Consider the following 12,932-nt stretch of genomic DNA (forward strand, 5'->3'; position numbering starts at 1 on the left):
TGTAACATAAGCGCTGAATTGCAGGGCCGGCGAAGGCGAGGGTGCGGGGCTGCGGGCCCGCTACGGCAACGTGGCGAGCCTGCCGCGCGGCGCGCACTTGCCGCAGCCGGCGCCGCACCTGCCCGCCAAGCCGCCGCAGGCCACGCCGCCTTTACACCACCCAGGTAAGTGGTAAACCGGTTGCCGTAGTGGTAGCACATTCATTGTCGTCTAATAAATGCCATTATTAATAATACAACTTTGCGATGGGATACGCGCTATAAGCTTCACTTATTTGTGGACAACTTTTACAACAAAGTGATATCTTAAATTCCAAAATACCTAATCTTAATAATTGGGTCTAAATGTGTTCAAGGGCATCATGTGGGATTCTAAAATAAACATAATTTAAAATCTACCCACAAAAACTAACATCTGGATATTTTGACAGAAGTGCATTTGTAGTGGAGTAAAATCCGTCACAGACGGAGCGATATAAGATATATAGATATACCGTAACATACCGACAGATATCTTAGAGCATCGCTAAGCACCACAGACACTAAAGATACTAAAATATATATCGCTGTCTGTCTAGCACATACATTGTGAGAGAGACGAAATATACCAAGTATCGTATTATATCGAGCGATGATATGATGATGGCATCTTAATATACCTTAATAAGATACAGTTAGGAGGAAAACTGTCCCAATAGTAGCATATTAGTGGAATGTGGAGAAGTTGATGTCGATCAAGGGGAGGGGCACATGATTAATACATAACAGTACTCCTTGAAATTTTCTACTAATCCGCCTAACATATGATGTACTTGGCATTTACGGTTATTTTGTAATGTCGAATAGAAAAGTTGAAAAAAACACTTTTATTATTTCCAATACTTCTATTTCCTCCTATGGAAACTCCAAATAGGGAACCATATATAGTTAAGAAGTTCTGCCTATAGCGACCGTGCGCGTTGGAGGGTCTGCCATCTTGTGGCCTGAATCGGAATCATAAACATGTACATTTACACGTCACGTGTTTTCTTGTGCATAGTAGGTTCTGCCATCTTGTGGGCTACATCGGAACAATAAACATCAAATTTAAGCCTCGCGCCAAAAATCTGACTGCAACTGTGCTGCCTCCTACAGTTCATGCACGCTCCCTATAAAATAATCATGAAATTGTTTTAATGGTGCATATTTTTTTACTTACTTTTAGGTGCCTTATAGTTCGGTGCAAATGTGCGTGGATACCTCATTTTAGATAGGCTAAATTTCTTAATTATGTATGGTTTCCAGCGAACGAAAAAAACATAGAAGACTAACGTCAAACAAAATATCAGCGTAAAATTGGCCCCACTATTAAAACACGCAATACTAATAACGGACCAATTGCAACTCGTCAAAGTTCAGGTGTTGTTTTCTTCGACGAAACTTCATTTGACCATGATTAGTCAATTTAAATCACCCGAACTATGATTGGTCTATTTTAAAATGAGGCGCTGTGATTGGCTGTAGCGTTGACACTTGAAAATACATGTCAATGGAAGCCACCTCTAGGTAGACGGTTTCATGCAATATAGACTAGTTATAAATGCAATATTTTTGTATGATAATTTATTATTTTATTTTGAAGGCTTATTATTTGTTCGTTTATCGCACGGTTTAAAGGCAATTAAACCTTCGAACCAATTAATACATAGTGTCGTTCATCTTATAGGGCACCTGCGACGTTTAGTTAGGTGGCACAGAAATATGTCAGATGTAAATTAATGTAAATTTGGTAGTTCAAAATTGGAAAAATACAGCTGGCATTTGGGATTTTGCTCTGATCAAGATAAAAACCGATATCTGAGGATCCGTGAGGCCTTTTATTATGAATTTGAGATCAAAATTTTTAAAAAATGCCGAGGTTTGAATTTTAGAATTTTTCATCCGATCAAGGTGAAAATCGATACATATCTGAGGATCCGAGCGGCCCTTCATTATGTTTCTGAAGTCATATTTGGTAAAAGCGCCCTCCATCTTGAACGAAACTCCCTCCATCTTGAATATCTCCATTTTTGCTCTTATCATGATCATCATAATTCATATAAAAGCAAACACGGAGAAATTTAAGATGTCGGGCGTTTTTGTCCAATTTGACCTTAGAATCATAATGAAGGGTCGCTCGGATCCTTAGATATCGATTTTCATCTCGATCAGAGCCAAAATGCAGAAATCCAAGATGGCGGGCGTTTGTTTCATTTTTGACCTCATATCATTATAATAAACGTCCTCTAGGATCTTCAAATATCGATTTCCATCTTGATTAGAGCAAAAATGCAGAAATTCGTATTAAACACGTCGTCATAGGAACTGTTTGTATGGCAAAATATCATTATTGTTTTTACTATTTTCCTCGGACCTAGAAATATTCAAATACCAAAATTAGCCAAATCGGTCCAGCTGTCCGCGAACTTAACGAAAAGTTATAAATAGCAGCGAGATACCGGGACTTAGTAAGACACATAAAAACCTCCACCTACAACGGCGATTCGTATTTACTATCACAAATTTAAATTATTAAAACAACAACCTGAACTAATTAAAAATGAAAGTTTCTTAATATCAATGGTTGTTTAAAATGCATAACATCATCCCCATATAAAGCCTGTTGTGATCAAGAGAAATCAAAATAATATGTTCCTAGCTAAACTATACGTGAAAAGTAATCCCATATTTCTTCCGATGTTTGTTGGAACATTATCCGCACAATAAGGCATATTTTCTTTTGTTAAAGATATAATTTGAATACTTCTTACTATGACTGTGACAACGGGCCGCCATTTGCGAACTAAATTTCTTTTGTTAAAGATATAATTTGAATACTTCTTACTATGACTGTGACAACGGGCCGCCATTTGCGAACTAAATAGCTCCGCGGCACAAAGTTGACGCCCCGCCCGCTTCGGCACAATGTGTGTGGGGTCATTTTGCAGAGCTAGTTCGTCATCTATGTTTATTATCAATCGCTGATGGTTTCCTATTTGGAGTTTTCATAGGAGGAACTAGAAATATTGGAAAAAATAAAAATGTGTTTTTTTCTTTTTTTCGATTCGAAATTACAAAATAACCGTAAATGCCAAGTACATCATATGTTAGGCCGATTTGTAGACAATTTCAAGGAGAACTGTTATGTATTAACCATGTACCCCTTGTGTCTGTTAACTGATTTGACCCACTGAGGTTTCAGATGAAGTTGAAAATCTGCATACATATGTAAGGGTGACAATGAAATATTATGGTACCATCGAGCTGATCTGATGATTGAGAGAGGAGGTGGCCATAGGAACTCTGTGTAAAAACATCGCAACCTAATTGCGTTGAGGTTATTAGAATTGTCTCGATGAGTATTATTTTCCTGTGGAATGAAGTACAATTAAGACCTGTTCCGTAATGTTTTTTTACAAGAATATATTAATATACAAAACTTTCCGATGAACAAAATTATTTTATCTATAACTATGTTATTTATCCCTACAAATGGCGGCCCACCACTCACGGGTCGATGCGAAAGCCAGTAAGCTGTCGGCCACCAGAGAGTGGTTAGTGAGGTGTTGCCATATTTAGTGGCAAAATTGAAGGCTTTGAAGTATATTTACGATCTTCTAGCGCCCAAAAGTAGCTAGCAAGTTAGATAAGGAAAACATACATACACACGCTAGGTAACGCTTAGTTCCTAAGGACCGTTCATCCGGGAGTGGTCGCCTAGATCGAGTTCTGTCTTGATTTTTAAAGAGGTAGTTTTGTAAAATAATTTTATGGTAGGTCCTTTTTTATGACTTAACCTTTCAATTGTAAGCCCTACGTAGAAAATTAATTAGCAATTACCTCCAATCATAACTTTGTTTTGTGGTGGTAGTCATTTTTAATAAGGAAACAGGAAAACTGTCATTGTTGCTAGGTTTGATTAGTTAGGTGCGTGTGGCGAAATGCATAAACATTACAATAATGTAATTGTTCTATTCGAATAGCGTATTTAATGCTTATTCTAACGACATATGCTTCAATACCTAGAACCTAGTAGTAGCTAATAGCACCGCCCTCTCTGCTTTACCTTAAGGTTGACTGGTGGAGAATGCCTTTTGGCATTAAGTCCGCCTTTTGTACGATAAGTTTTCTTTTGTGCAATAAAGTTTAAATAATTAAATATATACTTAAATAAAAGCTTAAATAGTTGAATTTGTAATATTCTCTAAATGCGCGCTGAACACCCGACTACTTTTTACGTTTTCGCTGCCGCCACTTGAAGGGACATATTATAGGCCTTGACTAGTGATTCATTTCAAAATAAACCATTTTAATACATGTATGTATTACACATACGCACCCTAATACAAAAATGAAGAAAATATCTTTTGCAAAACTTTCGATCGATTTTCCATCGGTTCCATCGGCGATCCTTTGGTCCAGTGGCTGAATGCCGGACGGTGCGTGTGTAAAACTTGTCACACGCACCGTCGTATATAATAGAGAGATAATATGACGGACGGATGTCTGAAATGTCACCTTATTTAAGAATCAAGTAGCTTAAACGTTAGTTTTTTCTTTGAACATTGTGTGTATAACATATTTGTGTATTTATAGTGTGATTATCCATTTTATGTAACGTCCGCTAAACTAGCATAGGTTCTACGCTGACAGTGGTCACGGGCGTACTGGCGTATAGACAAAATGTTGAATTCATCATGATGAATAAAAAATTTAACGCACCGATAAAATGATACGCAAAATGATAGAGTTACTTAAAAGCTATCGAATGAAGTAAATTTCATATTGATATTCGTCATAGTACTTCTAAAATATCGAAAGAGACACAATATTAAGCATATTTTCAACGCAATAATCTATCGAGAAAAAGATGAGCCGTCGTGTTTTCTGACAAGCAGAAGGCTAGTTCAAGGACTGAAGTAATACATACTAGAAAATAATCGATGAAATCTTTGTACAAGCTTGTAAATATCGATTTAAAAATAGCGCATTTTACTATACACCGCGCCTTAAACACATAACAAAGTACCCTTAGAGGCATGGAACCTGCCCTATAGTTCATTAAAGAAATACGTCAAAAATGCACTTCTGAAAAAGGGGATCTATAAAATACAACCGGATACCTACCAAAAAGCACAACCGGTTACCTACCAAAAGGTGATTGAGAAATAGTTTGCAGATTTTGAAGACCAATTTGCAAGTTAAATAATAGCATATAAATCTATCTGTCAACCATAGAAGATTATTCAGCGATTAATAGTAAACAGACATCTGAAGTTTAGGGAGAACTTTAAAGTTTCTTACCTCACCCATTTCATGGAAATTGGTTTATTTCCCATGGAATACATGGCGGATTTATAAAATAAATAAATATTAAGGGACATCTTACGCAGATCGACCTAGCCCCAAACTAAGCAAAGCTTTTACTATGGGTACAGTCAGCATCAAAAGTAGCGGATCAAACAAGGTTTCAAAAATACCTACCATTCTGTAACAGCTTAACAAAAGTTGATGGTTCTATATGTAGAACAATTTAGACTGTAAAAGATATACCTTATGAAAGTTAATTTTTGAGAATTATCTTTATTTGGAAAAGTTATCCGGAATATCAGATACTTTTGGCGCGTTGTTTCATCCGTTACTATTGATGCTGACTGTACTAGGGGACGATACATACTTTTACGATGTATAACTAAATACATACTAATATACATAGAAGACATCCATGACTAATTAATGCCCTTACCGGGATTCGAACCCAGGACCATCGGCTTCATAGGCAGGGTCACCACTACCGACTAGGCCAGGCCGGTCGTCAAATAAGATGGCATTGTAACACTTGGTTCATTTTTTGAAGGAGCCGCTTCCCGAGGCACCATCACCTGCGTGCCGACCATCAGTCCCCAGGGACAAATAGCCTTGGTGAGTACCCCTACCTATAGGAATAACCCGCCTTATTCGTTTTTAGTTATTATATGATATATGAATTATATTTGTAACTCTTATCCAGAAATATACTACACTTCTAATAAAAACAACTTAAATCTCGAAACCCGACAATCGAAATTTCGGTATCGGCCTCTTATCGCTCTTGGGTGGATTTCATCACTAAAAATTGCACCATACAATTTTTTTGTCTGTATATATATATACGGATCAAGCTGTTTAAAGTAATAGGTGACTGTATATTGAGTATATTTATAGTATTTATCCAATAATTTGTGGCTTACATTTAAAGTTGTTGGCGCAAGCGTGTTGTGGAGGGGAGAAGGCTATGCGACCAAGCCTGGTTTAATACATTAGATAGCAGAAGGTGTCGCAGAAAGCAAATCGGGACTGGAACCTCAGGTGGCATGAGCTTTCTCTTTCAAAAATGTGGGAGGCCGTGCCGCTCACGCATCGGCTTCCACAGTCACCAAACCCGTTGTCTAAACAGCAATACTTAAATCGTCTGCAATAGACGCAAAGGCCATGATGATGATGAAATTTAAAGTTATCGCTTTCGGAAAATAAGACATCTCTAATAAAGTATCTAATATTTCATTGATTCCTATAATTGTAATTGTATTTTGTTATTTTTATTGATTGTAAAAAAAGTACATTTTCTCCAATATACTCGGAAATATTCACCTTATTGTAGTAATACTGTTTTTGCTACAATAAGGTGAACATTTCCGAGTATATTGGACAAAATGTAATTTTTTTTACGGGAGGTTCTTCGTTATGGTCAAGCACAAATTAAAAAAATTCATACCATTATTGTCGTGTTTTAGCGGACGGGAAAGTTATTACTGTATTTTTTTTTACTTTTTTTTTTATGGTACTGAATGGCAGTATAGTTGTGCCTTTAACTTTAAAAAAATAATTAAATAGGGAAATTGATTTTGACGTTTTTGATGTGAAGGTTCGATTTGAGTGATGGTTTATGTTTAAATTATGATTATTTTACCTGATTTCCTCGCATGTTTGGAGAAAAGCACGCTACGCGTCGTCCGACAAAATCGAAACTCGTCCACGAATTGCCATTTCCCGGCGTCTGCAATAATGTACTATTAAAAGTGCCCCTCTGGCCTATTTGTTGAATAAATGTTAGTTTTAAAAACATAAGATGGTGTTGACAACCATGCGACTGTAATGACTCTTATGGACGGTGATGATACTGCATGTATGATGATGACGATTTATGAACTAATTTATATACATGTACACTTGTGTTTTTTTTTCCGTTAATTTCAAGGGTGCATCCCTGAGCTTAAATTAAGTAACTTTCTCAAAGACACCGTCCACACGCAGGTATTCTAGTTAACTCCATTTCGAAGATAATCAATAATCATTTTTTATGTGATAAAGCCCTTACGAGCGTGTACACTTGCCTTAGGGCCTGTTTACATATTGATTAGTGTTGAGTACGAGTTCATACACTTGCTTAGTAGCAACGTGTATACTATCTCGGACGATCGATGTTCGAAATGACATTAATATGTCACAGTTTTTAATTGTTTGGTCGAGTTAAAAGTAATGCCCGTGTTACAACAACGCTATATGCAACATTTACAATTCTAGGACTCCGATAACATACCATTTGTATGTAAGTCCGAAATCCCTCAAACCTTTCACAATGTCGGTTGATTGATAGTTTTTTGGCTGTTTGAGTAGTTGAGTGTCTAAAAATAATTGGAGAGCTGAAAAGTGTGCCCAACTAATAAAAATTACTAAGACTTGTGTTCCGAAAATGGACAAAAACGGTGTCCAAAGGTCTTATTCGAACTTTATATCTAAACTACGTGAAAAAGCTGACACAAAAGTTATATGAGTATTTTTGACAGCTCTGAAATAATTCTCATTTTTTTGTTATCACCCGTTATAATGCCCGTGTTACAACAACGCAATATGCAACATTTGAGTACTTTTTATAAAACTAAAAAACAATATATATATAATGTATATCTATATATATTTTAATTAACTATAACATTTAGTTTCCTTAAACGTACTTACTGATACCCGGAAGTCAACGGAATTCAATAGAAAAACGGTGAATGTAAAAAAAAAAACATTAAAAATTTACTTAATAAGTGTTATTAACTTTATTTAATAAGTGTTTTTAACTTTAATAACCATTACAAATAACATGTTTTAGACTAGATACAAGGAATATTTTCAGAAAGTTACATTGTATATAGTATATTCATATAAATAAATACGTAACAAGTATTTATAATTGTATTGTATAATTTAAATTAACTTATAGTCCGAAATAGGCAGTTAAAGTTTTTTTTTCAATGTTAAATTATATTATCAATATTTTACTTTTATTATCAGTTTAAACCCGCATCTTGTATCTGCTGCGTATCTTGGTATTTATATTATAAAAGAAAATTGCTGGCCTACCAATGAGCTAAATTTTTAAACAATAATTTTTTTTTTATTTTTCATGTAAAATAAATAAAATATAAAATACAAAATTTATGTATTCGTTAGCATACATGCTTTTTACAATAACATGGTAGATGTCTCTTTTTAAGTGTTCAGAGATACTTGTGATAAAAGACACCGCTCTTCCGCAGTAAATAATCTTAATTAACAAAGGTGATACAGATTAACTTAAAATACAGAAAATGCTATATCCTATATCATCATTACTACATGATGAGTTCTAGAGCTATGCCTAGAAAATAGAAAAGAAAATTAATAAAATTACAGATCAGGTTCAAGATCCCTTTTTTTAGTTTTTCTTAAATAACTCGTAAACGGTGGCCCATAGCAATGTTTTCTGACGCAAATAATCTATATAAATTTGCCTACAAGAAAGACTTCAACTTTTGGTGATGAAGCTCCATCTAAAACTACTGTGTATCACTGGTTTAGTGAGTTCAATCGTGGACGTAGTATGCTTACGGACGAAGTTAACCCTTTACCAGGCTGACAGTTCAAAAATGACAATCGAATGTCAGTCTTACTCATCGAAAATAGAACACATGTTTGAAGAGCCGCATGTGGGAAATATATATCCCTTAGCCTGGTAAAGGGTTAAGGCAGGTCGCCCGAAATCGGTCGTTGTACCACAAAATATTGAGGCTGTGCGAAATCTTATAATGGACGACCGACATGTTACGTACCGCGAGATAGAGGCGACTCTGGGTATTTCTATGACTAGCATTAATAGCATATTACATGATCATTTAGCTGTAAAAAAAATTTGTTCGCGTTGGATACCGCACAACTTAACTAAGGAGCAAAGAGATGCTCGCGTAGAATGGTGCAATAAAATGTTAAAAAAATATAACCGTGGTGACTCAAAGGCCGTTTATAACATCTATACAGGTGACGAATCCTGGATCTATGCATAAATACGATCCCGAAACGAAGCAACAATCAACGGTATGGGTGTTTCAAAATGAGCCGAACCCTACGAAAGTTACTCGTGCAAAAAGTACATTGAAACAAATGGTGGCCTGCTTCTTCGGTATTAATGGCCATGTAGCTACAGTGCCACTAGAAAACCGTAAAACGGTTAATTCAGATTGGTACACGACCATTTGCTTACCGGAAGTATTTGAACAAATTCGTAAAACTAACCAGCGACGAAGAATCATTCTTCATGACAATGCCAGCTGTCATACGTCACGCGAAACAACTCTATTTTTGGAAGGTCAAAATGTGGAATTAACGGGTCATCCGCCGTACAGCGCTGACTTGGCACCCAATGATTTTTATTTATTTCCCAATATAAAAAATTTTTGACCGCTGAAGATGCTGTCGACGCATTCAAACAACACGTTATGGAGGTACCTCAGGCGGAGTGGCAGAAGTGCTTCAAAAATTGGTTCACACGAATGCAAAAGTGCATAGATCATCAAGGGGAATACTTTGAAAAACAATAAAACCATTTTCAGCCGTTTACGTTTGTTTGTTTTTTTGTTTCCGGATATATAAGTAGCAACCCTCGTACCAACCGGTGTAGCGGTTTCGAAGAAATTAACAAATTACCATTTTTTACTTTGGAGCAGCCTGTATGTGTTAGTAGCTCCTAAGGTATCCTCAAAGAATAGAATGGAGACTTCGATCTTTTTGATTATCCTTTTTATTTATGACACTAATAAGCTTCTGACTTTTGAAAAATGTCATCGTTATGAAATATTTCGAACAAATAGTCAAAAACACTGCCAAAGATTAACACAGTATGTTTGTTTTGGTTGTCGATTATTGTAAATAACTTTTGTTAGAAAAATGTATTTTTTTTATCTTTTGTTCTAATTAAAGAAATATTAACGTCAGAGTATTCCTGAGAAGTAACCCTACGTGGGATTTCAGGGTTTGTCCAATGGCTAAGGTCACTCTGCTGTAGAACACTTTTCGCAAGGATTAAGAATTCAAAAGATACTAAAGCGGGAGCTTTAAACCGAGACAACCTTTTTATATGGAATTTTTATGTTTCTTGAGTATAACAATTAACACGATTTTTTTTAACTGTCAGTAAGTCACAAGTTTCATAAAGTTCACTTGTAGGAAAAGTGAACGGCTTTGTGTACATGACCTTTAACAGTGCCCTCTGGGCACAAAACAGATAAGTACAGAAATCAATCTACATACAAAGTGCGCTCGAGTAACGCATACATAGACACTGCTCACGAACACGATATCTCGGACTGGTTGGGACTAGTGCGAGCGCGAGTGGCATTCGCTTGAGACACGCGTCTGTGAACTTTTTTATGCAATAATGGAGCAACAAAAAAAGTTATTATAACTGTTCAGTGGACGGTTGTTTAAATTCAACATTAAACGGTGAATTGTCGTTTTTTAAGCTACCAGTGGTTTCAGAGAGGTAAGGTATCTGCTTGTATTTCGATGGTTTGTTTTAATGTTATACAGAAAAGTTAGGTAAGTAAGTGCCCCGCCCCGGCCCCTGAAAAATATATCTAAGATCGTTTTATATTATAGTTTCCTATTTTAAATCAGTATAAACGAAGTAACTAAATTTTTGCACTGAAGGTAAATTCATGCCTCCTTATTTTACGTAATAAAGTTTGAAAACATGTTTTTTTTGTTTGTGTAGATATTGTGTTGTTTTAGTGCCATTTGATAGGTTTGGGTCTAAAACGGATAGGGCAATTGAAATTGTGTAACTGGGGTAATCCGTTTAGAAGTTATTAGAGATTTTCGATAGTGAAAATAGACAAACGTAAAATTTTGTATGTTTCTGTTCTGTACACTTTTTGGATTGTAATAGTTGTCAGGTTTATTATTTTGTTTTGTAGGATAATTGTACATGAGAATGCGAATTTATTACACTTTAAAATATAATAATCGTGCATTTCGCTAATGTCGAAATCGTCGCAAGATATTTTCTGTGACAAATTTGTAATACAATGACATTAAAATTTAAATATTTTACTTGTTATTAATTTATATTTCCATTCTTCACGTTTCATTCCCAAAAATAACTAGATACGAGTGCCACTACCACGGTATTTTTTTGTGCATAAGCCATAGTTGACAACCCTCGAGCGACCGCCGAGCGTAGGTATGAAAAGTGAAGTACAGTCAGCGTCAAATAATTTGTAGCAGTCAAAGTGGCCAAATAGTTCGGTACACCATACTAAATATATGGTGTACCGAACTATTTGGCTACTTTGGTTGCTACAAAGTATTTGACGCTGACTGTACACACATGTGATTGACTTCTGTACCTATCTGTTTTGTCCTCTGGGCCCTTTCAAGTTCAAGGAATTTAGTTTTTGTGGCCCCACCCCAGATCGGTATAAAATATGTGAGAATTGATTGAGCCAGAGCAACATCAATTTCATTTAACAAATTTGTTCGTAATATTTCTCACTATTCATGTGAATTTTAAGTGAAATCACTTTTTGCATTTTATATTGAAGTGAAAAATAAAACAGGGACTTTTAGCGGCATTTTGTTGTTCTTACACGGAGATAAGCTCACATTGACATTACCCTGACGGTGTTGACGAATATCCGTGACAAAATTTTAAATATTTTAAATTTACTTTCTCGGTGAAGGAATTGTTACATGTTTTTCAATATGTTAAACAACTACACTTAGGAGCAAAACTGTCCCAATAGTAGCATATTAGTAGAATGTGGAGAATTTGATGTCGATCAAGGGGAGGGGCACATGATTAAACATAACAGTACTCCTTGAAATTTCCTTAAAATCGGCCTAACATGTGATGTACTTGGCATTTACGGTTATTTTGTAATATTGAATCGAAAAGTAGAAAAAAACACATTTTTATTTTTTCCAATATTTTTATTTCCTCCTATGGAAACTCCAAATAGGGAACCATATATAATTAAGAAATTCTGCCACTATAAAATCATCATGAAATTGTCTTGATAGGGCATATTTTTGAAGTTACTTTTAGGTGACTTATAGTTCGGTGCAAAAGTGTACCATTAAAAACACCATAGAAAGTGTATGTTAGTTCAATGTTAAAGACGACTGTTATTCTGCCATAACTAGAAAACTATGTTCACGATTTAAACAGTTGATACCTCATTTTAGAGAGGCTAAATTTCTTAATTATGTATGGTTCCCTATTCGGAGTTTTCATAGGAGGAACTAGAAATATTGGAAAAAATAAAAATGTGTTTTTTTGAACTTTTCGATTGGAAATTACAAAATAACCGTAAATGCCAAGTACATCATATGTTAGGCCGATTTTTAGAATTTTTCAAGGAGTACTGATCCCTCCCCTTGATCGACATCAACTTCTCCACATTCTACTAATATGCTACTATTGGGACAGTTTTGCTCCTGAGTGTATATGGAAAAGTTATAACTAAAAGAAAAATCGAAATCGTACGCGATAATTTTCACTGCAAACAAAAACCTTCCGATTTTTGCGGTAGACGGTGATGACTTTAGACACAAGAAACATTTTATTGGAAA

At 35.5% G+C, this 12,932-nt stretch overlaps 1 protein-coding gene across 1 annotated transcript in view; it reads left to right on the forward strand.

Annotated features, from left to right (window-relative positions):
- LOC133526103 (protein split ends) overlaps positions 1-12,932 on the forward strand; it is a 219,622-nt gene that overhangs the window by 180,325 nt on the left and 26,365 nt on the right. The window contains 2 exon segments of the mRNA XM_061862566.1: positions 25-164; positions 5,875-5,939. Of these exon segments, the coding sequence (XP_061718550.1) occupies positions 25-164; positions 5,875-5,939 (205 nt within the window).

Source organism: Cydia pomonella, chromosome 16 (assembly GCF_033807575.1).
Source record: "Cydia pomonella isolate Wapato2018A chromosome 16, ilCydPomo1, whole genome shotgun sequence".
Taxonomy (NCBI): domain Eukaryota; kingdom Metazoa; phylum Arthropoda; class Insecta; order Lepidoptera; family Tortricidae; genus Cydia; species Cydia pomonella.